This window comes from Pangasianodon hypophthalmus, chromosome 14 (assembly GCF_027358585.1).
Source record: "Pangasianodon hypophthalmus isolate fPanHyp1 chromosome 14, fPanHyp1.pri, whole genome shotgun sequence".
In the NCBI taxonomy this organism is placed as follows: Eukaryota; Metazoa; Chordata; class Actinopteri; order Siluriformes; family Pangasiidae; genus Pangasianodon; species Pangasianodon hypophthalmus.
The window spans coordinates 11,773,898-11,801,827 of record NC_069723.1 but is presented as its reverse complement, the minus strand read 5'-3'; the positions used below and the strand labels follow the sequence as shown (position 1 = coordinate 11,801,827).

At 37.9% G+C, this 27,930-nt stretch overlaps 1 protein-coding gene across 1 annotated transcript in view; it reads left to right on the top strand.

Moving 5' to 3' along the window:
• Positions 1-27,930, top strand: part of dph1 (diphthamide biosynthesis 1) — a 91,077-nt gene that overhangs the window by 2,615 nt on the left and 60,532 nt on the right. The window contains exon 3 of the mRNA XM_026924969.3: positions 25,641-25,704. Within this exon, the coding sequence (XP_026780770.2) occupies positions 25,641-25,704 (64 nt within the window). The remainder of the gene's footprint in view (positions 1-25,640; positions 25,705-27,930) is intronic.

The window sequence follows — 27,930 nt, the reverse complement described above, 5'->3', positions numbered from 1 at the left end:
TGCCTGTTTCAGTGTGTGTGTGAAAAATCTGCTTTTTTGTTTCTAAATGGATTATGAATGTGATGTAAACGATAAAGTTTTAAGAAGGTTGGTGTCTTTTGTATAGAGTTTGGACAAAATAATGAAAGCACTAGACAATGGATTTGAAATTCAGGTTAGTCAGGTGGACTAAACTGTCCAAGTTGGCAATATTAAATTGAATAACATAAATATTATAAATGTTAAATCTTCTAAATGTGATATGATTTTTTTTTTGCTTGGGAATGTCAATTATTTTTCTCCACCAATATATTAGTGATGACAGTATCAACATCATTATCATTATGAATTCATATACCAACTAGTGCTTTTTTAAAAAAAAATATATATATATTGTGTAAACTGTGCACTCCAAATAGATCATAAAATGATTTGAAGAATGTACACAGTGTTGATTGCTGGATTTTTTAAACACCATAGTTGAAATCACAGACTTTTTTTCCATTTCATGGGAAATTCCAAAAAATAGAAGCTTGCTGCTGACTAAGAGGACTTAGCCAGAAGCATTGTTCCACCTGTTCTTTCCAATCATCACGCCTAACGATCTGAAACTAACGTCTGTACAGCCTTAAATGTATACCCACAAGGCCCACTTCCAGTGCATTTACTGCCATTACTGACAGTAAAGATTTTTTTCCAGTGTTAAAGGCTACATGCTAATTTTAATAAGGATGTCCAAAGTACACAGTTTAGACTTCCAATAGAAACCTTGTTGACTTCTCCAAATTTAGTTTCACTTAATTATTCTGACAGAAGGTTTTCAAGCACTGGAAAAAAAAAGGAAGGAATATACAGCCATAATGTCAGCAAAACAGATGACATTGTGATCAAGCCAGCAGTTAAGACCTCTACATCAAGGAAGCAGAGACACAACTTTCTGATACTATAATAGAACCTATAAAGGGCACTATAATGGAACTTTTCAATGCAAATCTCTCCACTGGATTGGTGAGAATACATTTATTCAGCAATTTAGTGGACATGCACAGACAACATTTCTTAGATACATTGATGGCATTTTTGGCATTGCTACCTGCACAGGTCTTGCCCATTTTTTTTTATTTCCTCCAACTCCAGCAAAAGCTAGAGTTCTGACTTGTGTGATTAGCCTTTTTGAGATACTAAGGAGCAGAGTGCAAAGTTTAGTTACATGTTCTTCACCTCATTCTTCAAGGGATTAGAATTTTTTTGGAATTATGGCCAATATTTGCCTGTACACCAAGAATCTAATTAGGATTAAGGTCTGACAGTATGACAGGATGAGCTGGGCTATGACTGACCTCACCATTTATCATACACTATTCCTCCTCTCCTGCTGATTTTTCCCATGTTGCACAGACGACTAGGGCACAGCGAGTCCTGCTGTGGGCCCCAAGATGGCTGGTAAGACCTTGGTTTCCACTGCTGCTTTTGTGAGTGGTTGCACCACCCTGGCTGCTTCTTCCCTGAGTAAATTTGCTCAGAGATTTGTCACCTGTGACTATGGGTCTGGCCCCTCAGACTGAAGCACTAAGGTCTGCAACCTTAGTACCAAGCAGTACAGAAGCATTCTTGAATACAAGAGCCCCTGACACATGGGCCTTGTATACCTTTGGTGGATGCATTGCCTGATTCCAGGCGAATGCATTACTCTGATGCATTGCCCTATACCAAAGATATTAACTTTTCTTTAGGGACTGCTAGAGAGTGTCAAGTCCCCATCTATGCTGAAGGACCGCGGATGGCATTTCTCTGGGGCCTCGTAGCCTTATTATGGCCTTTCTGAAAGAAGCAAAGCTCTATCGCCATGATTCCCAGAGAGCCCGACATGGGATCTACCCCTTGTGCTGGAATACCGTAAGGGCCCTCTTTATGAACTTATGCAGGATGCAGAACTGAAACAAATATCTCTGAAAAGGAGATAGGATTAAGGTCTAAGGGATTCATTGCTTCTAAATGGTGTATATATAAGTAGCGCTGTTACTACAGTGAAACTCCTTACCTTGGTAAGCCTTTATTGAGAAAGAATTATGGTTTCTTTGTATACTAAGTTGCTATTTAAATAATACCTATTAGGTCTTTTGTAAAACAAGCATTGGCAGAACCTTTTATAAACTTCTCTGAGAAAACTGCTGAAAGCGAACGATTTGAATTGCTACTTCAGTGTAAAAATAGTTGCTGGCTGCATAATTCTCTGCACCTTTCTTGTGTGTACCTTACTTACCATTCTTTCAGCTTGAATAAACTGCTATTGTGTTCTGTTCACCTAGACATTGAGTTGGAAAACATTCACGTCGCAGTTTGCATTAGGGGATACGAGAACATATTTCCTTTCTAATTCTGGCACTTCATTATCCAATCCAGTGACTGCACAATTACAATACAAAGCCTTTAGAATGCTCTTGGAAATCTCTTTCCAACTTTTCTGCTCTGCATCCCTCCCCGGCACACGCTCGAGAGCCCAGCCTCACCCGTCCCAGAGCCCAGCACGGCTTCTTCTCACTTTGAGACAGGTGAGATTGTGAGTCACATGTGTTAGCTATTAAGTAGTCACACACATTCAGAAAGAGAAGAATGGTGAGAAGGTTGAGGTGAAATCAGAACACTGGTAAATCCATTGAGAAAGTGAAGGTGAAATGTTGAGAGCTCATTTCTGAATGAAGCCCTCTCAAGCCCACGTTTAAGTGAATCACAGCAAATAGGTATTTGATGCAGTAAGCATGTTAGCGGATGGCTTGTTTTTTTGTGCCAGGTTCTTTCTGAGATCTCTCCAGGGGAATATATGCTGGTGTTTTTTTGTGTGCTCTGTTCATAAGAAAGAATCCTCTCTCCCAGGATACATAGGACAAAGATGGTCTTCTTCTCTCCAAACCACTTTTCTTTCTCGCTCCAAAGCCAATTCAGTTGTTACTTGTCACACTATAGGAGATGATCCCAATAAAATCTTGGTCAAATTATTTAACAGGCTGTGTGATAATGTGTTCTCCATGTTAGATTATGAGATGAAAATCCTGTAACAATAGACTTGTGATTAAATCTAATTGCAATTTGTATACATCGCCAATCTGCGTGATCTGGGGTTGTGTAAACAGAACCATTGTTCAAAGTGAGCTTGGGATAATTAGAATATTTTTCTGTTCACTACCATGTTTCGGTTACATTTTGCCATAGTTATAGCTGTCCTGTGACTTTAGTATAATGCAAAATGCTGTCTTCCTATTGGTGGCTTTTAGACAAGCTTTGTAGTAATGCATACACAGCAGAGATTTTAATAAAAACAAAATTGGACACTGTCTATCTTTTGTTACAATGGCACACAATTGGCCACCAGTGAGCACATCACATTTTTGTCTATAACAGCACCATCAGATGTAACAGTCAGCACCAATGCGATAAAAGATTGAAGACCCAAGTCACTAATTGTGTAATGACTAATACTTAAAAATTCATATTGCTATTTTTAATTAAACTGTGAGGCCACATTCATCTTGATTGAGACATATCAAAAGATACAGACCCTTCTCTGAACAGAGCACTAAGCATAATTTATATCCCTCCACTGCAATTAAACCATGACACCACTCAAAAGTTGTTTAATGGAATCTAGCATAAATAGCAATTAGGGCTAATCTGAACAAATTATTGTGATAATTGTGATTAACTGTTTAATTAAAGCAATAATATTATTTTAATTGGCTGACAGTAAAAACAAGTTAATTTTACTCATCATGGTAAAAGAACACATGATAAGACTAGGGTAAATGAAGTAGTCTAATAAAACATGTCTGGTGGTCTGGGAAAACCTGTCGATTGTCTCTGTGCCTGAATTCAGGGAAAAGGCCATTAAAGGCGAAAAATCAGGTTTTTGGCCAAAATAGTTGTTTTTTCCTGCCTATAACATACTTAGAAACAATAAATACACTTACGAAGCACTTTATTAGGAACACATGTACACCTACCCAATCATGCAATTATCTAATCACCCAATTGCGTGACAGCTGTGCAATGCATAAAATCATGCAAATATGGGCCAGTAACGTTCATATCAACCACCAGAATGGGGAAAAATGTGATCTCAGTAATTTTAATCATGGCATGATTGTTGGTGCCAGACAGGTTGGTTTGAGTGTTTCTATAACTGCTCATCTCCTGGGATTTTGACACACAACATCCAGTCAGCGGCAGTTCTGCAGACAGAAATGCCTTGTTGATGAGAGAGGTCAACAGAGAATGACAGAAAGGCTACAGTAACTCAGATGACCACTCTGTACAATTGTGGTGAGCAGAAAAGCATCTCAGTATGCTCAACACGTTGAACCTTGAGGTGGATGGGCTACAACAGCAGAACACCACATTGGGTTCCACTTCTGTCAGCCAAGAACAGAAAGCTGAGGCTGCAGTGGGCACAGACTCACCAAAACTGGACAGTTGAAGACTGGAAAAACATAGCCCGGTCTAATCAATCTCGATTTCTGCTGAGGCACACAGATGGTAGGGTAAGAATTTGGCACCAACAGCATGAATTCATGAATCCAACCTGCCTTGTGTCAACAGTCCAGGCTGGTGGAGGTGGTGTAACGCTGTGGGGAATGTTTTATTGGCGCACATTGGGCCCATTAATACCAGTCAATCATCTCTTGAATGCCGCAGCCTATTTGATTATATTGACTATATTGTTGCTGACCATGTGCATCCCTTCATGGCCACAATTTACCCATCTTCTAATGGCTACATCCAGCATGATAATGCACCAGTTCTATTGGATCTGAATCCAATAGAACAATTTGGGAAGTCTCAGAACAGTAGATTCGGAACATGAAAGTTCACCTAAAAATTCTGCAGGAATTTCATGATGCAATCATGTCAACATGGACCAGAATCTCAAAGGAATATTTCCAACATGTCACGAAGAATTGAGGCTGTTTTGAGAGCAAGGGGAGGCATTTACATAGGAATGTTTTTAATTACCTTTTAATGTTGCCCATCATTTTGGGGATGGAGACGGTTTAACAAACACAGTGGTAAAAATAGTCAGTCTGCCTTAAGATGTCTAAAACCTTGCTAGCCAAGCGTGTTTTTCCCACACAGGCTTTAATCATGTTTGTTGGATTGCTACATGCCATAGAGAAAAGGACATAAGCTTAATCAATTTAGTTTGTAATTAGATACCGGCTGTCAAATCAATGCTCCTGCACCACAGTGCAGTCTTTAAAGGCAGGTTTCTTACTTTTCACTTTTGGGGTAATTACAGTTTAAAATGTTCTAACTTTATTTGTGGTTGAGATATGTACAAAGCAGAAACATATTTTAGTTCAGGAGAGACTGTACTTGTCAGAGCTATATACGAGGGTTGTGAAGGGTTTTCCAGGCCACCACACATAGGCCAAGAGCCACTAAATAGGCGCTCTGCATTCATATTAGCCTCCATGTTATATGATTTTTTGCACTAAAGTCATCTCAAAAGTGAGTACTACCTGCACAACAACAGATTTGTCATTTTTTAAATGTCTTTCCCTCACATCTTAATTCTGTAAAATCTTGGTCTGTAAAATGTGCTCATTAACAATTATATAACAATTATAGAGAATTATGTCCAAAAAAAAAAAAAAACGCTTTTAGTTTACACACGTTTGCAGTTATATTTTGCAAGTAATAACATATTTTTATCAGAGTGCAGCATGACCCTAACAAGTCTGTGATGCCACAGTTTGCTGTTCTTTCCACTGCTGAGTGAGCAGCGTACCTGTGCTGAGTTTGGTTACACTTCCTGCTCCAGGACGTGTGGGCAACATACAACTGTCACTCAATAACTGTCAGTTTTAGAAAAGAAAAAAATAGAAACTAGCAAGCTAGAATCACTCTTCCGTAGCACAGTATGGTACAGCAATCTTTGGTAATACTGTAATGATGGCCTGACAAATTTTTGTTCTCATTTTTTGGAAGCAAAATCACATATTATCATTCTGTTTACTAAATTTGATTTATTTTTAATTACTTACCTGCTGGAATGTTTTCTTGGCACTTGATTTTTACATTTCTTACCCATCATCCCTTTTGACTGTGTTCGCTCAACACATACGGTGTAACACACTCTACCTAGTGCACTAGATGCCCAAGAAAACACTATATGAGATTCAGCCACAGAAAATGCACCAATTGTTCCAATGTCAAATTTTGCATCCAAGTGTCTTTTTTCACCAAGAATAAAGTATTGGCACACTTGGCTTTGGGTCACTTGTCAGCATTACTACAAACTCGCTGTGTCTCATGCTCAGTAGTGAATCCTATGAGGGGTACACTTGACAAAGCCACACACATATTAGCCTAATATAAAAAATATTATTATATAAGTGATTGTAATATTTTAATACAAGTTTTTTTTAAAATTACATTTCATGTGACGGATTGTGATGGGAAAAAAGATACATGAGTATCGACCATGGTACAGACAATCTTGAATTTGAATAAGTAACTGCACTGTGCCATGCCACACTTTCTAGTGGGAAAAAATATTTATGTTCCCTACAAGTGTCTTATCTTGCAAAGACTTGTGCCCCTGCCAAGTTATTCATCCCTACATATCCATTAAATTGCCAGATCGGGGGAAAAAAATAAAACATACACAAAATGGAAAAAAGGTATTTTTCTAAGAGTACAACCAGTAAAACGGTTACAATTTTTTTTTTAAAGGAAGGTGTTTAATGAATTATAAAGAATACAAGTTCAAAATGTTGAGGGTATGAAAACATTTCTATTTAAATAAAACCCTCAGGTGCTCTGAAATCTATAAAAGTGCTAAAGCACTGGTTGCTTTAAAAGCAAAGAGGGGAATTAAAAAAATTCAATTTAGGAAGTACAACCATACTGGGATTTCTGGTAATGGAATTTACATCCCTGGGAATTCCTGCTCCTTCTGACTTCTTCTAGTAATATTGATAATGTCAGTGCTCAGTTTTGATTGGCAGTCTTTGTAAGTAATCCAGTGAAACAAGATGTATTATATACATGAAAGCAAGGTTCGTCTGATTCGTAAAATCTGGTAGTGAGAATGATGAATGTTGGTGATATTGTTGACAATTTAAAGACTATATCAACAAAAGTAGCACCAAGAACCTCACCTCAGACACAATACAGTGCTTGTTTGCTAGTGGCATGAGTGTTGAACCAATACAGGGCATTTCCTGAGAGGTCTAAGGAAAGATATATTAAATGTAATAATGTATTATGCTAATAATATATTAACAGTATCACACTGCACATTAAGGTTTTGGTTTCGGATCAGGTTCTTGTGTATAAGGGATAATTTAATAACCTCCTTTTTGTTAGACAGCGAATATAGTTGTATATAACCTTCATTTCACTGGTGGCTTAGCAAGCTGCTAATTAAAGCAGATCTCACCAGAAAGGCTAATCGGATTAATTTGTCTTTGTGCTCAAATAATCAGCTGAATAATTAAATAAATAAATGCAGTATGATTTTTTTTTTTTCCTGTTGCACTTCATTAGTATTTCAGCGTATCGTATCAGCAGTTTGAAGTACAGTATAAGTGCTGGGTAGATGAAATCATGCTGAACCTTTTGACCATTCATTTTTAAAGTTTATAACAGGTTGTTGATAAAGCTTGTGTGTCCCTGCTGAGTGGAATTATGCCTATTTACAGAACTGATGGTAGGGTCGAGTGTGTATACACACACGCGCACACACACTGTAGCACTGCAAATCCTGCCAATAGAGTATACAGAGTCCCAGAGCTGCACTTGGAGTCCTTCTGACAGTGTGATGGGCAGTAACATTTTGTTCTTTTGTCCGTGTGCAATGTTTCCAGTTATAGCAGCAGTAAGCACGCTTGTGTTTTCACATCCACAGTCTTACTCCTCAGTTCTCTCCTTGTCAGCTTCGTCTGCTAGCACCTGGCATTTCTTCCCTTTCTTATGACATTTTTGAGTTCATCACTTACAATTGAGCAGAGCCTGGCCTTCTCATCACCTCTTAGTTGCTGGGTGGATGGATGGATGGATGGATAGATAGTTAGAAGGATTTGTCAGCTCGTGCTGAGCTGAGTAACCTTTTACTGTTAATAAACTTGCCCTTTCCCAGGTAATGACCTGCCTCGGTGTGTGCAGACAGAAGGAAGGCCGTCCTTTAACCTTTTATCAGTGAGGTAGAGGCGAACTGCTCTCCTTCCCTCCCTCCTCAAACGTGGCTCCTTTTCATCTTTCATGCATTTATTGTTTGTCTTTCCATATTGGAAGATTATGAGTCACCAATTTTTTAATCATTTTGTAATTGTTTTTTTTCCTTCAGCTCAGGCCTTTTAAATTACAGTTCATTTAATATTCTTGACTGAAATGTCCCTTCTGAACTTTAAAATTATTTATGCTGTTTAATAGTTAATTAACAATAAAAAGTAATAATTAAAAAAATTACAATAATGCATTCCATATATATAGTGCCTTATGTATAACACTCAAGGTCGCTGTACACACATACACAAAGTAGGGAAAAGAAAAGATAAAGGAGATAAGGAGAAGGAGAAGCAAGGCCGAGAAGTAGTAATTTGTATTTAATTCTTTGTGAAATCAGTATCCTGTGTAACTGCTGGTGTATGGGTGTAATGTTTGCTGAACATTTGATATGAGTAAGGAATTTTAATGAAATATTTTCCCCAGTCTTCACAGACCGATACTGATTAGGCTTACAGTTTTGTATTTGTGCACAGACACTGTGTTACTTGTCTGTTCATTAAATGAGACTGCAGAGGTTTTGTGAATAAACCACTGCACCATTTGGTCTTGAATGTCTTGAAGTCTTACACTTTGCTGGACATTTGATGGTGGCTTTATTTTTCAAAGCCCCTGTCATCCCATTATAATAATCAACTTCTTACTGTTAATTATACCTCCTGTGGTAAGTCTACCACCAACTGCAAAAGATTTTCTTTAGAGAAAGAATTTCTTTATTCTGATATTTTCCTTTGACAAATTCAATTTGGACGGTACAGCTATTGGGTGTAAATGAGACCAATGCTGCCAAACTGCCATTCATACCATGCCATCAGCTCCCCTTTTACCCTACCCACAGAAACTGAAATGACATTTCTCCTGCTCACTTATCCTGTTTGTGCCCAAGCATAGGCAAGACTGCATCTAATTAGAAATTTTATCATTATATATGCACAGTTTTAGTGTAGTAGTTTACATGGGGTAATGGTGCATAGTTCTAACTTGCTTTTTTTTTCCGGTGAGAAGAATGAGAATTAGCATCATAACTGAGCTGCACTGCATTTGAAATAATCATGATTTATACCTTTATTTTAAAAAGATAAACAACAAGCATTATACTTGCATGTGGGCGCACTGAAAAGCCCAGACAGTGTTGTTCATGTTTGTAGAATTTTATAAACAGAAAAAGTGCAGCTGATCTTGCCAAGCTTCACTGGTAAAACTCACATTCCTAAACAGTTAACAAGCCGCTCACTGCCATGTAATAGTAGTTTAATCTGGTTTAGGAATAAATACAAATAAGGTACAAATACAATACAAGGTACAAATAAGGTTCTGATATGTACAAGATACACCAGCAATGCTTTGAAAGCATAATTCTGTCATTTCTACACACATTGCTAGTACTAGCACTTTCTAGCACTATCGGTTCCTGAGTTATTTACGCTGTGATGGAGATGCCACTGGCAATCAGTGTGTAATCTGTCATGCCCATACAGTCAGGCAGAAAAGGCAGGTTTTTTTAATAATTAAATAATTAAGAGGAGTTATAATTAAATCATTGTGAGGTACAATGGATATAAAAAGTCTACACACCCCTGTTAAAACAGCAGGTTTTTGTGATGTAAAAAAAAATGAAACAAAGATAAATCATATCAGAACATTTCCACCTTTTAATGTAAAGATTACAACTGGTACCATGCCAATGAAAACCAAACTGACACATTTCAGAGGAAAAAAGATAAACCTTACAATAACCTAATTGCATAAGTGTGCACACCCCTGAACTAATACTTAGTTACAGCATTCAGGCTGTTTGGATAAGAGTCTATCAGCTTTGCACATCTTGACATGGGAATATTTTCCCACTCTTCTTTGCAAAAATGTTCCAGAGCTGTCAGATTGCAAGGTCATCTCCTGTGCACAGCCCTCTTCAGGCCTGCCCCAGATTTTCTATAGGATTCAGGTCTGGGCTCTGGCTGGGCCATTCCAAAACATTAATCTTTTTTGCTGAAGTCATTCTTTTGTTGGTTTGGATGTGTGCTTTGGATCATTGTCATGCTGAAAGGTGAAAGTCTTCTTCATTTTCAGCTTTCTAGCAGATGCCAGAAGGTTCTGTGCCAAAATTGACTGATGAGCTGTTCATGATTCCTTCCACCTTTGCTAAAGCCCAGTTCCAGCCAAAGAAAGGCTTCTCCAAACCGTGATGCTGCCACCACCATGCTTCACTGTGTTTTGCTAATGTGCTGGGTTGTTTTTGTGCCAAATATACCTTTGACATTTATGGCCAAAAAATTAAGTCTTGGCCTCATCAGGGTATAACACATTTTCCCACATGGTTTTGGGAGACTGAATATATGTTTTTACAAAGTTTAGCCAGGCTTGGATGTTTTTTCCGTCAGAAAAGGCTTGTGTCTTGCCACTCTGGCCCATAGCCCAGACAGATGAAGAATACGGTAGATAGTTGTCACATGTAAGGAGCAACCAGTACTTGCCAGAAAGAGCTGCACCTCCTTTAATGTTGCTGTAGGCCTCTTGACAGCCTCCCTGACCAGTTCTCTCTTTGTCTTCTCATCAATTTTGGAGGGACTTCCTGTACTTGGTAGTGTCATTGTTGTGCCATAGTTTCTTCACTTATTGATGACTGTCTTCACTCTGTTCCATGGTATATCTAATGCCTTGGAAATTATTTTGTAACCCTCTCTGGAGCAATACCTTTGAACAATGAGATCCCGTTGATTCTTTATAAGCTCCTTGTGGCCCATGGCTCTTGCAGTAGGATGTGACCAAGATGTCAGAAAATCCTACAAGAACAGCTGAGATTTATATGGCGTTAATCAGAGTCACTTCAGTTGAAGACAGCTGTGTACTAACTACTATTTCACGAGCTTGATGAGTGGTTGATTCTGAACACAGCCACATACCCAATTATAAAAGGGTGTGCATACTTATGCAATTAGATTATTCTAAGTTTTTTATTTTTATCTTTTTCTCTTAAATATGTCAATGTAATTTTCAATGACATTGTGTTGGTTGTAATTTTTTGATTGATTTATGATTTTTTGAGTGATTTTTTGAGTGATTTTTTTGAGTGATTTTTTTGAGTGATTTTTTGAGTGATTTATCTTTGTTTCATTTTTTAACATTACAAAAACCTGCTGGTTTAATAGGGGTGTGTAGACTTTTTATATCCATTGTATATACTATCTTTAGTATCACAATGCTTTCAGTTTAAATATTTGAAATTGTGTTGCCAGGGGCTTTTTAACGAATGCTGTTCAATCCTAGTAAAGACTATGTGCATATTTCCCATCCCTTTAGCCTCAGAGTCCAAGCAATGTAATATTTTCAGGATTAATGGTGAGCAGTATAGTGTAGTTCTTACCACAGGTATGAAATAAACCTGGGGACAGGACCAAGTGTGGTGGATTTGCAGTTTGGGTGATACTGAGAGGAGTGTGGAAGATTGGAGGGTGTTTGTGTTGAATATCATGGTGTAAGATTTTGATGGAACAAATGAAGTGTGAGGAATTATCCTTGTGAGGAATTATCGTTATGGTTAGACATTTTCCCATATAATCTGTTTCTAATGCAGAAAAAACAAAAAAATTCTTCGTTTTTTTTCGTCAGCAAAAGTGTTTCTTTAGCACAAGGTCAGGTGATGGTGGAAAACATCAGTTATCAGGGAAAAAAAAGTTAAGGAAAAAAGTGACAGGCGACAGAATCTGCGTGAATAGAAACGAAACTAACAGAACCGTTCCAGCCAGTGGGAGCTCGGATTTAACTAGCAGCAATCAACTTATTTATTTATTTATTTAGAACAATGCATGTTGATCATGGCGATGCTGGAGCAGTTCATTGTTTTTGTTCTCTGAATTGTTTGGCAAATTTGATATCCATCTTCTTGGATGACACCATGATTATTTGTTGGTTATCTGAAATGCTTCCACACTGTAAATTTGAGGGGTTTTTTTATTGTTTGTTTGATTGATTGTGGTTATTTCGAGAATAGTTTAGGTATTGTATCCTTCTGTCATTGTATTGTAACATGAACTGAGCAAGCAGCACATCCCACATTCACATGACCAGCTTGTATGAGGTCAGCCTGGATTTCGAGGCTTCTAAAATAGAATATTACCACAAATTCCCGACAGTTTGTAATTTGTGCTGTTTTTAGTCATGGTTGATTATAATCTAGTAAATCTCATCATCTCTAGTTAGGATAGAGCTGCTCTGCTTTGCTCTCTCCACTACCCTGGCTCTGTCTTTCCACTTTTGTCTTTAAACTTTGTTACCAAAATGTGAAAAACTGAGATAGGACGAATTGTAAATTTGTCCTCTCTGTGGAAGAAATGACATATTGGTAGAATGTTGTCAACCAGCAGAAATTTTCAGATACCGTTCTTGCTACAATAGAAACTACAAAATACATCTGATATCTTGGTAGTGTATTATGAATACCCAACTTCTGTTCTGCAGAGATCTCATTTCATTTCAAAAGTGTATCCCATGAAACCCACCATTATCTTACAAACTTTTAGTAGCCACATTTTCATATAATGTTATAAATATATCGTCCATGCCAAGTATCGCTTCTTGGGAATCAGTCCTTCTACTTGCAAGTTCATTTTTTTCCTTAGGGACAGACACATACACAGGGCACAATCGAAAAACAGGGCAGGGATTCAGACAGGGAGGAGTTCATGTCAGTTTGATAAATGGCTGCCAAGTTGCACAAACTGACGCACAACGTTGCACAAATTGCAGCACAATGTTGGACAAACTGAAGCACAGTGTTTGCCATGTCTGATAGATTAAGCTTTTATTATTACTGTTTGGTAATCACATCAAATACAGGCAATCTGTTCTCAAACGAAGGTTATTTCACTGAAAAGAGGAAAAAGTGGCACTGGCATTAACCCTACTCAGGGTTAGTAAATTACTTAACAAGTTATCACCTGTGGTTTAAATATAGTGAGTTGAAATATCTATAACAACACCAATCCAGAAATATTTCACAAGTGATACCTAACAAACCCTAACATAATGGTCTGATCATCGTGCATTAAAAGCTAAATTTATACGGGAATGGGAGCTAAGACTAGATCTGAAAGGTTGCTCTAATAGTCCTTCTCTTGTGCTTGCCTTAGTTTTGTCTAGCTGAAGGTTGTCCATGGAACACATTCATACAAGGTACAACCATACAAGGACCATGACCCTACATGCAATTGGTGTGGTATTGCACACCAGTAACCTTACTCACATGTTTTGGTCTTGGATAAAAGGAGTAGTGTATAGGTTGCTGTTGCTGACACAGATCCTTGGATTTAGACTTAATCTGTGCCCACCATTGGCTATTTTTGTGGTCCCTACAGACTTGCTGTCTTGCAGTTCTAGCAAGATGGATCCAATTGGTTTTGCCCTGCTTTTACCCTGGCTGAAAGATGTGTATTTCTGAGACCTTGAGAAGGTCAAGTGCTTGCTCTGGGGTTCTAGTGAAATGTTTTGTCTCCCAGCATATTTTGGTGGGTGTATTGGTAGGTGGGTGGTTGCATTGAGGCCCCCTCCTTTGTCTTTGGCTGATATGCACAGGATTTGGGAAAATGTATTAAAAAGAAAATGGAAAGTAATGTGGCATGATGGTGGAGACATGGTTCATTAGACCAGATTTATTTTTTAAAAAGGGGGAAAAAATAAATGTCTCAAAAGGCAGAGGCTACATTGTAGAATGATGGATTTATAGATCAAAGAAAGAGCTTCAGGGGTAATCTCATACTCATTTATGAATTTTGTGATCCTTTTTCTAATTAACATTTTACCAATCCTTTTCTATAGCAACACATGCAAGGCATAATCGAGGAACAGGGCAGGGATTTAAAAAATAAATAAACAAAAATGGTCAGTGACTGTGTGTGAAACTAGTTTGCTGTACACAAGCACAGTGTGGAACAAACACAGAATCTCTATTTGAATCAAATGAATGAATCTTATGTACAAACAAAAATGGGTCTTTGTATTTGAACACCTGAACTGAACTGTGTGTATACACTCACTGGCCACCTTGTTAGGAACAATAACTAATAATGGGTAGGATCTCCTTTGCTCGTAGGAATAGCCTCAAGCAGTTTGAGCCCAGAACCAGTCTGAGTCCCAGTCTGGCTCCATGGATTTATGCTCTAGATGCCAAATTCTGACCGTACCATCTGTGTACCTCAGCAAAAATTGAGATTCATCAGACCAGGCGACTCTTTTCCAAACTTATACTATACCATTTCGGTGAGCCTGTGCTCACTGTAGCCTCAGATTTCTGTTCTTGGCTGACAGAACTGGAACCCGTTGTGGCCCATCCGCGTCAAGGTTTGATGTGTTGTGCGTTCTATTTTCTGCCCACCATGGTTGTAAAAAGTGAGTTACCATAGCCTTCCTGTCAGCTCAAACTAGTTTGGCCATTCTTGTCTGACCTCTCTCATCAACAAGGTGTTTCTGCCCAAGGGACTGTCACTTACTTGAGTTTTTTTTTTCCCCACATCATTCTGTGTAAATTCTAGAGACTGTTGTGCATGAAAATTCCAATACATCAGCAGTTTCTGAAGTACTCACACCAGCCTGTCTGGCACCATCAACCATGCAATGGTCAAAGTCACTGAGATCTCATTTTTTCCCCCATCCTAATGTGTAATGAGAATATTAGCTGAAGCTTTTGACCTGTGTCTGTATGATTTTATGTATTGCACTGTTGCCACTTGATTGGCTGATTGAATAGTTGCATGAATGGACAGGTTTACAGGTTGAGTGTTTGTGTATATTCAGTATATTGTTGCTTGCTGATTGATTCAGCCAATTAACATAAAAGTGATGTATAGAAAAAAAAAACATGACACTTCCTACCTGTCTTTGGTATCCCTTTTGCACAGTTCAGATGGGGATCTGCACATGTGTGACATCATCAGTACTGGGTGGATGTCACACCCATGTCCCAATGTTCAGTTGCCTTTGGCTTGTTTAAGTTTTGTGGTTCTTCAAACTGAGTTAAACCTTCAGCTGTTTGCAAGTATACAGTCAGTTCCATACATATTTGGACATTGACACAACTTTCGTAATTTTACCGCTGTACACCACTACAATGGATTTGAAATGAAATAATCAAGATGTGATTGAAGTGTAGACTTTAAGCTTTAATTCAAGGGGTTTAACAAAAATATTGCATTAATCGTTTACAAATTACAGCCATTTTTTACATGGTCCCTCCATTTTCATGGCCAGGTGTTGCCTGTTTCCTCAGTATTTCATGACAGTTTAAGGAGATGAAAGATCTGGAGTTCATTCCAAGTGTTGAATTTGTGTTTGGTAGCTGTTCATCGGAACTCTCAATATGTGGCCCAAAGAGATGTTGATGCAAGTGAAGGAGATGCCTTCATGAATGTAAATAGGGAGGGTTTACCTCAAGCCACTGGTAACACTCTAGAACAGAATGACAGATGAGACTTTGCTAGAGAGCTTCTAGAAAGCTTCTTGCTAGAAAGCTTCTAAAAAAGCCTGCCCATTTCTGGAACAAGATTCTTTGGAGAGATGAAGCCAAGATTAACTTGTACCAGAATGATGGGAAGAGACGAGTATGGAAAAGGAAAGGAAGGGCTCACGATCAGTGCATACCACATCATCTGTCAAACATGGTGGAGGAAGTGTTAGGGCATGGGCATGTATGGCTGCCAGTGGAACTGGTGTCACTGGTGTTGATGATGTGACTACTGATAGAAGCAGTAGGATGAATTCTGAAGTGTATGGAGCTATATTTTCTGCTCAGATTCAGTCAAATGCTGCAAAACGGATAGGGCGGCGCTTCACAGTACAGATGGATAATGACCCAAAATATACTGCAAAAGCAACCCAAGAGCTTCTTAAGGCAAAGAAATGGAATGTTTTTAAATGGCCGAGTCAGTCAGATGACAGCTGCAGTAAAGGCCTGGCAAAGCATCTCAAGGGAAGAAACTCAGCATTTGGTGATGTTCTTGGGTTCCAGACTTCAGGCAGTCATTGATTGCAAAAGATTTGCATCCAAGATTTAAAAATAATCCTTATATTTATAATTGTTAGTTTGTCCAATTACTTTTAAGACTGTGAAAATGGAGGGAAATTAGCTGTAATTCCTAAACAGTTAATGCAATATTTTTGTTAAACTCCTACAGTTAAAGCTGAATGTCTACACTTCAATCATATCTTGATTGCATTTCAAATTCATTGTGGTGGTGCACAAAGACAAAATTACAAAAATTGTGTCACTGTCCAAATACTTGTGGATCTCACTGTAAATGCCAAATTCCTAATACAGTCTGCTGTTAGCATCTTTTCTGTGAACATTTTGATGACAAGGAAGTCATGCTGTGTCTTTAGCACAGCATGACTAACTGCAGCTAACGGCAAATGCCAAGGTTGTTTATTATATCTCTTTAGTACTCTTTGTTACAGACAGATATCTGACTGTCACTGTAGACAGATCTTTTGATGTGAGATTGAGCTTGTAGGTGAAAATAAAATGTATTATTAGCAATTTAGCAGAATTGTAATTGTAGCCTGTTATTTTACCATTGAAATAGAAGGTCTTTCATTCATATTGGAGATGAAAAAAAAAGTTAAGCGTAAATACTTCATGCAAATGAGAAGTGAAGTTATGAGGTGTCTAGCAATGGAAGTGAAAGCTCTTATGATTCTTTTTTCTCCCCCACTGGAAAAAACTCTTTCTTTTCCAGTTCTTGAGTGTCAGGGTTTTCGCCAGGGGCACTACTAGGGTCACTGGAAATCTGAGCTTAAGCCATGTAAGCCCATCCCCTGAGCCACCCATGACGAACCAATTAATGCATCCCCTGTGACACATCTCCTAGTATTTTAAGATAAACAAATTCATGCCTGACCATAATTGACATTACTCAAGGTTTACATTAACAGGGGAGCTTGTAGCACCCCACCTTTGGTTTATGTGAACAGCAAATTGAACTGAGCTCTCATTTAATGATGCGATGGAAGTGTAAATCATAGCACGAAATGGCTGTGCTAATAATTATAATAAAATTTCACACAGCTTTATACAGTAAATTTGTTTTCTTGCATTCAGTTATGTATAAAACTAGCAAAAGCAACACATTTATCTGTAGTGATCAGATTTTTAATGATCTACTGTATCGTGTAAAATAATTTGATATTTTATTATCATTTTGATTCAAGAATGGACAAAACACTGAAGGTCTCGGCCACCAAACTGCAGTGAGTTAAATGAAACCTTTAGGACAGAAACAGATATTGGAAACTTGATTTAATCACATTTCTGTGACATCCATCTTGAGAACTCAATATAATACATACTTTTTAATGTTCTCACATTGTTGGAAAGAAGTGAAACTCCCATGAAAGCAGTGGGACTACCCCACCTCCAGAAACCCAATTTAACCTCTGCTTTTGTTGATCATTCAAGATTCAAGATTTTTTATTTGTCACATACACAATTATATACAGTATATAGCTTGCAGTGAAATGGAAACCTGACCTACTCCTCTTTACTAAATACCTAAATACTAAATTAAAGTAAAATTAAAATTTTTTTGTTGGAAAGGAATAAGAAATATATGTAGAAAAATATATGTACAGGAATGTGCAAAAGGGGTGTACAAAATATGCAGGGAATGTGCAAAAACGGATGTATAAAATATGCAGTATGATATGTGTAATAACAATGCAAAGTGCAGTGTGTGGAGTGTCAGTGGTGTGCAAGTGACTGTAGAGTCCTTGTGGAGTTCTAAGGGGTCTGTATGGTGGACACGTCCGTCGAGGAGTCTGATGGCCTGAGGGGAGAAGCTCATCATACCAAACACTCTGGACAGCTTGATTAAAAAACCCTCTGATATGATTTTGCATGTACACAGATCTCATCCTTCCTCCTGGCTTTGTTAATGTGTTTCTGTCTCTGTGACAGGTCTATCACCCATCCTCTTTTCTCTTTTGTTTTTTGTCTCCATTATGATCTCCCTCATATCTCTACTCTTCCTGTTGCTGTTTCACTTGCCTGTCATTCTTGTTCTGGTGAAACAGGGAACATTAACACAAACCAGATCTCAGTGAAAATAAGAAAATTACGGTTGCTTTCACTAATAACTGAAGCAAGTTTAAACAGTTTGTGTCTATCAGAACAATGCTTATTTATTACGTTGTTCCAACAGGAAGCAAAGAGACTGTAAATGTAAGTTAAAAAGTGAAGCAACTACCAGTGGTAATGAGGGACGGGTGTTTGACACTTGGAGAATGTGTATCACTACATGGATGTAATTTATACACAAGCATTTCCATTCCGAATTTTATTTGTAGTGGGAATTTCAGCTGGGATTTGTGTGTCTACTGGTGGTTTTGTAAAGATTTTGTAACTAGCTATGTAGATTGTGCCTTCATATTGCACTATTCAGCCGCTAACCATGATGTCATCGCCACTGCAGAGTGAAGTGAGTGAGGCAAAACAAAACTCAATACACAAAAATACTGCTGCTGTGTATACCAGGAAATTATCCCAGGAAAAGTGCAGCAAATATGAAGCAGCTCTGAAGGACATGAAAACAGCACGCCTTATAACACTTTGAAGAACGGGACAACTTTTCATGACTTAAGCCCTGCCATGTTTTAAATTCTAGCCAGAACACAGTTAATTTGTAGATAAAATGACAAGACAATCTCATTTTAATTGGTAAGAAATCTAATTTATAAAACAGGATATAGGTGATTTTGCATATTTTCTGTAGCTGAATGTAGTTTGTATGGACATATAGCACTAGTCATGCGCTACCACCAGCAGCTAGATAGAAACGCCCACTTACGTCCCACCCCGTGTGACTTCATACATAGAGCAAAAATCACAACTGGTACGAACACAGGATGCAGAGGATGGCAGAAATGTACCTCTTGCTGGAAATCAGAGCCAATCATGCTTACTTGCAGTTTTCTATGTGCATTGTTATGAGTCTGCTGGGAGGTCTGAGTCTCAGGTTTCTTTCCTATAAATGATTTAAAAGCTACGCAACCACACAGTTTCCACTACATACAACTGCACAGTAGAATTTTACAGTAATTAGTCGTTCTTTGGATCTCCGGGTTTATGGTACTGAGACTGATGATGATAAGTTGTAGAATAAGTGGTAGAATATAACCAACTTTCAGTATGTTTGGATCTGGTTTGGAAAGTTCAGACGGTTTGAAAGTAATAGTGTGTGTGGTCATAACCTACACTTAGTGATTCAGAGCAGGCCAGAGAGCCCAGATGCAGGTCACAAGAGCTTTGTTCTTTAATGAACAGAGGCCAGTGGTTTGACCTTGATTGTGTGTGTGTGTGTGTGTGTGTGTGTGTGTGTGTTTTTTTTTTTCTTAAATGGAAATTTGTTTGAGAAAATGGGAATATCTTATTAATTAGGCAGTTAGAGCCTGGTGGCATTTTTGGTGTATTAGTCAGAACAACCTTGACACAACCTTAACTACAGTTTCAAGTATCTGTACTTTACTTTTTCTTTCACTTAAGACTGTTACTCAATACATTTCCCAAGAAAAAATCCCTACTATATAAAATCTATATCTATTCTTCACATTTCAATAAAAAAAGATCAGTTACTGTATTTTTGGACTTCCAAGCAATTGATTAAAATTCTTAAGAAATCTTAAATCTAATGGGTGTAACAACAAGAACATGGGGACGCATGAGCCCTTAAGCTGCAAATTTCTACATTTTATGTTTGACTAAAAAAAAAAAAAAAAAAACTTTTATTTTTGAGTTCTCTCACATCTAATTTTTTTTTACATTTAACTAGAGTAAAGAATTGTACTTTAAATTTTCCAGGGTATTGTTCTAAGTAAGTATTTCCATTTTTATTTGAATTTGTGTGCTTCACCTGCCTCCCAAAATAAAAATGAAATATGCAAATATACCAGCAACATAGCAGAAGATGAAGGGATCACAAAAAGCAGTATTAGTTTTGTTCCACTAAAATGGAAATGTTGGTCAGAGACATTTTTTTCATGAAGAAAGCAAAACAATATAGCCCCTGGACCCCTCAAAATCTCTGATGAATTGTAATGACAGTTTTCTCAACACGTAAAACTGAGATGAAAATATCAGAAACAGTCTACTGGACAGAAGTAAAACTTCTTCCCCCTACATTGTGTTTTCATTATCTAAATCTAAACGAACAATAACCATATTAATTTTTTTTTTTAAATTTCGACTTAGACCATATCCGAACTCTCAGTAACACAAACAGAAAGTGCTTGAAGTACATAAAGTACTGAAAGTCCTGAATAATAGCCTGATTTGTTAAAAAAATGCTTATATTCTGCATGGATTAAAGAAAGACATTTAATTTGTAACATAAAATAAGTTTCATACATCTATTAATTATTTGATTTTAGAAAGAAATGCCAACATTGAGTGCAAACATTAAAATCAGTTCATTATTATTAGAAAAGCAAGATGGCTGCAAGCTGGATTGTATGCAGAAGATAGCAGCTTTATAAACCATATTCTTTATAAAACATTTTCACTCAGAGTTTGTAATTCTGCTTCTCATTTGTGGAAACGTCTGTCACATGTTCTCGCAATTCTAGTTTCAGATCTGTTTCCAAAACAACAGACGTCAAAGCATCATGCTAATGTGCCTGAAGAGGAAAATGTATGATCTTGATGAATGTTTCCAGAATTCAATTCAGTTTTATTTGTGTAGTGCTTTTAACAATAGACATAGTTTTAGATCCTTAACGAGAGGATCTAAAGCAAAGCAGAGGTGACAGTGGTGAGGGAAAACTCTCTGAGACAAAAGGAGAAAGAAACCTTGAGAGGAACCAGGTTTCAAAGGGGATCACCTCTTCTGGATGACACTGGAAATAGCTTTTGGTCCCATATAAATGAATTACAAACATTGTTTTGGTGAACACATATCCTCCTACCAGCCAGCTCCCCATCATACGACACCTGTCCAACCACATCTTTTAAAACTGCTGCTCATGCAGGGTCACAGGGCAGCATAACACACTCAGAGGAAAGTGTTATCTGCCCTCTTCCTCATAAGTGACCTCACAGACTCACATGATTGGCTAGTGTCACTGTGATTGGCGGGGGAGAGAGTATGCCATCCCTCCCACCCAGAAAGCACAGCCAATATTGCTCCCTTCGCTCCCAGCCACGGATGTCTGTGTCAGCGCCACTTGGGAGCCCTTGAATTATTTTTAAAGATCATGTTGTTTTTCACTCTTTTCATTTATTTAAGCTTTTCTGCTAAACTGTTGTCATTAAATTACATGGATTTTGTCTTGACACAACCAGGAGTCAGTGTTCTAATTAAAGCATCATTTATCGATTAGCTTTGGTTGCTGTCACACTAATGGACTCACTCTTGCCAATTCTCTTCTCTTTCATACTGTTCATAGAAGCGTGGTTGTCTAATCCGTGTTTGTTTCACACTGATTTCCTTTTTCTCTGCACTGACCGTCTTCAGCTCTCTACATCAGATGTTCTCAGCATTTCATTTTGTCTCTAATGGAGTAAAAAAGGCCAGGGTCTGTGAACCTTTTTGTTTTGGTTCTTAAGGGTGATATCACTGTTCGACTGGCTTTAGTCAGATATCACTGCTCGCCAGATAAAGAGCAATTCAGCTATTACCATTTTTCTCCAGATTGAGAACCTGTTGTTTATTAAACCAGGCTATATTTTTAGAGTAACAGACAATTGGCATCCTAGTTTCCTAGAACATGGTCGGTATAACCTCAAGGGTGCATCAGTAATCTGTAGCAGTGCTGCAGTGTGATGCTGCTCTGCTTACTAGGTCTACTCAATAGATCTTTTCTTGTTTGTTATTGCCATGTTGTTTTCCGCATTATGATGCAGCAAAAGAGAATGGTAAGCAGTACATGCAAATGAGGGTTCTAGCAAATCAGAGAAGTTTGTGCTGTGCTCTGTGGGCATGCTTGCCAGTCTCAGAAGTTCCTGATGAGAGTTCTGTGAGCGTTCTGACAGGCATTCACGTCAGACAGCCAAATGTGCAAGATGTGGAAATCATGCAGCACTGTCTTTAGTCATTTTATGTTTAGTTATGAAATGTTCAGCAATATTTTGTTGATCACAGTATGTAGCAATCTGATCACACAAACAGCCCACTATTATATATTTGTATAATCATATGTAGACTATAATAATCATTTCACCATTCCCAGACTATAATTCACATTGGAGTACAAGTGCCACCCACCTAAATTCTACCTGCTTAGAGAACAAATCAGTGTGTGTGTGTGTGTGTGTGTGTGTGTGTGTATATGAGTGTATATATGCGTGTATATATGTATGTGTGTGTGTGTGTGTGTATATATATATATATATATATATATATATATATATATATATATATATATATATATATATATATATATATATATATGAAGCTTTGTTGCATTCATTCTATTTATATACCCGGAATGCAGCACTCTGCAGCACAATTACCATTTTTATTGGCTAATTTTACAGTTAAACTCTGCTGTAAAACATCTCTTACTTTGGAATTTCTGTTCTGCTCAGGGGGGTAGCTGTGTAGAAAGATAGAGAGACACCAATATCAAAGATAAAAAGACATCAATATAAGGTTTCATTTTTAGCATGCACATCAGATTGTTGGTTTAACAAATGTCTCAAGCTGGATTAATGTGGACTTTTGTGGAACAGTACCACCAGTGTTCAAAAGAAAAATGCCGAATGATATGAAGCTGAAATACAAAGAATGGTATGAACTGATTTCTTTCTAGCTCAGACTGTAGACACATGCAGCCAATCAGTCACAGTCCTGTCAGGTGATCAATCAGAGTGAAATCTGTGCTGATATTTGCTGACATATTCAGAGCACGTCATCAGCATTGATTGAGAAGGCGCACATGAAACACAGCCACAGGTATAATGTATAACATGAACAAGGTGGACTATTTACTTTGTCCAAAATGCCTTTGGAGGAGACACTGAAAGTAGATAGAGTGATTGCACATTGTCCACTCAAAGTACAAATTACACAAAAGCACAGATGGTAGAACTGTCAGTTTTTTGGCTTCAGTGAAAGGATTACAGTTGTTCTATTTAACATGTTTGTATTGAGAGTAAACAAAGTGGAGTGTTACATGCTTGAAAAAAAAATCAAATCACAAATGCAGCTGCCTATCTCTCTTTACTTGTGTGTAATAACCCCCCCTCCCCCCATTATTGTTATTATATCATCAGTGAGACCTTGATACATCACTAATATTGATATGATACATCACTAATAGTTATGTTATCAAACTATTGATTTTAGCCCTTCCATCTAATATCATGACCAGCCATTACTGGTTTTACTGATACAATAGAGCATGTAGTAGGAATCCACTGATCCCTCTTTTTCCATTTTTGATACAAGGTTAATAGTATGAGTCAGTAATGATTTGATACCGACATCCAAGACTTCTACCCATCTACCAACACAAAGCTAGCACAAACAGCACAGTAGCAAGTTAATTCATATATTATATCAATATATAGATTAACCACAATCTCTCTTTCCATTCACCACTATATTGCAGGCAGTCAAACAGTAAACCTGTTATTACAGCCAATCAGGATGCTGAAACATGAGAAATGGATTTTACATATTATCAGAGAGTAACCTTACTTCATTTCTTTACAGCAAACACCTCAGCTACATTGCCAAAGTCAGTACTTCTCAGTGGATATTTCAGTAACATTTAGTTTAAATGGCGCAGATGTATCTTAATTATATAGTTTTTCATATTTTCTTCAAATATATACTTTAATACCATATTCACTTAATAACACTGCTGTCATGGATTATGTTACATTATATAGTGGCCACCCTGGGGGGGGGCATTGTTTATTGGCTTAACATTACTCTGGTGATGTGTTTTAAATGTTTGTCATGATACGTCACTTCATGTAGCAGTTGCTTTTAATGTTTGTATTTTTATCTTACAAATATACAATGACAACATTTATTGATACAGTAAAAAAATACAGTGTGTGACATTATAAATAACATTATGGTGTGGTATATACTATACTATATGCTGTTTAGTGGTATAAACACATCAAATAATAACAAAACTTAGCTATACACACTGCAATGTGCACCCATTAGCCACATGGTAACCTGTACCCCTGCTTATTCATGCAACTATCCAATCAGTCAATCATGCGGCAGCAATGCAATGCATAAAATCATGCAAATACAAGTGAAAAGTTTCAAGTAATGTTTATATCAAACATCAGAATAGGGAAGAACTGTGATCTTATTGATGTTGACTGTGGCATGGTTGTTGGTGCCAGATGGGCTGGTCTGAATATTTCAGAAACTGCTGATCTCCTGGGATTTTTCACCCACAACAGTCTCTAGAGTTTACACAGAATGATGCGAAAAACAAACAAACAAAAAATACATCCAGTGTATAGCAGTTCTGTGGGTGAAAATACAACGCTGATGAGAGCAATCAAGGGAGAATGGCTAGTTCGAGCTGACAGGAAGTATCCCAAATAACCACTCTCTATAACCGTATTGAGCAGAAAAGCAAAAAGGACAGGTTTTTTGTTTTTTTTTTCAGAAGATTGGGAAAACATTGCCTGTTTTTTCCAGTCTGATGTTTGATGTGAACATTAACTGAAGCTTTTGATGTGTATATCTGCATGATTTTATGCATTGTGCTGCTACAACATGATTGGATGATTTCATGAACAAGCAGGTGTACAGGTGTTCATATTAAAGTGGTCGGTGAGTGTATATGTCCTGTATTATAGCAGTTAAACAAGCAGTGGGCTCCTTGTAAATAAGGAATAGTTAATGAGAACTAATTGTGGCTGTTTTATTAGAAACAGTTCAGATCTAATTGCAGAAGATTGTTCTTGATCTTGACTTTCATCACTATAAGCCAGTTATAGCAACAACATGTTATTGTTTTACCTTTGATACTAGCATGGTCTGAGTTTTTTATCTCTGGGGTAACCTGATTTACTCTACAAGTGAACTGGCCTTTAATAAAGCACTAATTTTCGAGGATCATTAGGATCTGAGAGTAGCCAGTTAAAAAATCTTTAAATAAAAACACTGAGGCCTTCGCTGCAATGTTTGTTTAATATTTTTTTCTTATTTAACTCCCATTCTCCCCAACTCCCATCTTATATACTGTCACTGATAGTGGCACTAATAGTGAGTAAACCACAACGGAGCATAAGAAACTCTTAAGAAAGGTTTTATAGTCACAGTGTGCTATAATGCAGCACATCTGAAACCCGAGGTCCTGCTGGTATCACTCACATTTCCATATTGAATTGACCAAGACTCTGCCTCTCTGCTTCACAGTGGCTTTGCAGCTTCCAGAGGGGCTACAGATGTTTGCCTGTGTGATCGCTGACATTATTGAGAGGTAGGTGTACTCACTCTCTAACTGCAACACAGTCATTCGCCTCCCTCCCTCAGCTAGTCTTACTTTTAGTATGTACGTACAGTGTCAAGTCTAGGCAGTTTAAAAATATTATTAAAGGTGGGAGCTCATCATAATTCCTCACTGCGGCTAGTAACAGGGTCTCAGCTAGAAATTAGACACATTTGCCAGCACAAGCTTGCTATGACTGTCTTACTTGTAATTACACAACAAGTGCAAGACAATTTTTCTTTTTAACTACATGTCATTGCAGCTTACATAGAACATATTGCTTATGCATGCTGCCTTACACAGGCAAACACATGTTTACACCCAGCCAAACAGAAACTGATGTGTGCCAGAGAGAGGCATCGCTATAGCACCTTTTCAGCTCTTTTAAAGGGCCCACAAGCATTAACACAAACATGTTTACATGCACAGTACGGTTTCAGTATATACCATATTTCCAGTAGAGTTTGAGCATGTCGTTGTGTATACATATATTGTGGTTTTTTATTCCTTTATTTATTTTATTTTATTTCACCACTACTTTTTAGATCTCTTTACTTGTTTGTAATATCGACCCCCCCCCCCCCCCCCCCCCCCCCCCCCCCCATTATTCTTATTATATCATCAGTGAGACCTTGATACATCACTAATATTGATATGATACATCACTAATAGTTACGTTATCAAACTATTGATTTTAGCCCTTCCATCTAATATCGTGACCAGCCATTACTGGTTTTACTGATACAATAGAGCATGTAGTAGGAATCCACTGATCCCTCTTTTTCCGTTTTTGATACAAGGTTAATAGTATGAGTCAATAATGATTTGATACAGACATCCAAGACTTCTACCCATCTACCAACACAAAGCTAGCACAAACAGCACAGTAGCAAGTTAATTCATGTATTATATCAATATATAGATTAACCACAATCTCTCTTTCCATTCACCACTATATTGCAGGCAGTCAAACAGTAAATCTGTTATTAAAGCCAATTTTTTATAAATGGTGGAGTAACACTGATAAACACTCCATTGTTTTTCGTTTTATTCACAAACACAATTAAGTTATACCATCTATCTTGATACCACCATCTCCATGACATGGAGCATGCACCTGGTGACAGGACACTTTACAGCTGAAAACACAGCACAGTAGGCATCAGTTACATAAGATCAGTCAGTCCTGTTGTAGCAGGGGTGCAATCTTCAGGTCTGCCGCCCACCCAAACCTTTTTGGGACTTAGGAGCAGGCCATTTGGCACATATCCACCCTTCTCACATGTCTCATGGTGAATTCAGAAAAAAGCTCCCTAACACTGAAGCATGTCATAAAATTCATCAGCGCAAGTCTATCACCCTGTATAGCAGACATTATAGGGCTTAAGAACCGGATTGAGTAGGCCGCCATATGCAGTACAATCTTCTATTGAGGATACTAGGACTGATGACAGCAGCAAGAGCAGTAATTTTCCTAGCTTTTCATAAGTGGGTTATCAGCCTGTGGGAGGACCCCAAATGCCACACATGAAGTGTGTCCCTGTCATAGCAAGAGGAGCCCAGGCTCTAGCCTTCTGGAGATGTGCCATCCATGGTTAGCTTCCCTGAGGGCAAATCATGTGCCTTGGCTTTATAACAGTGCAGTGGATGTATGCAGGGGAGTGGCATCTCAAATTGTTGAGGCGTACATGGACCTTTTTTGCCAATGCCACATCAACACATTGCTAAATTGTGGTTCTTGCTGCCAGAGCCGAACAGGATGCACTGGCCCATGACTGACTTTTCCATCTGCTACATGTTTGTCCAGATCTGCTGTCCCAAATGGATAGAGAGATTGGACACCCTCAGCCAGGTCAACTGTGCCTATGGGTTTGACCTCTCTGTATGAATCTCCAACTGAAGATTGTGGTATGCCCTTAGGTGGAAGCTGTTCTGCAAATATTGTGTACTTCATAGGCTGGATTCAGTACACTGCCCAAAAAGAAAAAAAAAAACAAAACTTTTCTCCAGGGACTGTGTTATGGCCCTACTAAGTTTGGGCTCTGGCCTGGGGAATAGTGCAGGGTTAGTAACATGTGCTGAATATAGAAGATGGACAGCTGGATTGGTGGGGAATGAAGAGACTGAGGAACTGGGAGTACACTTACAATTTTTATTACAACATACACAATTCACACAGAAGACGCATTGTAAAATAGCTTCAACAAGTGGCAAGTT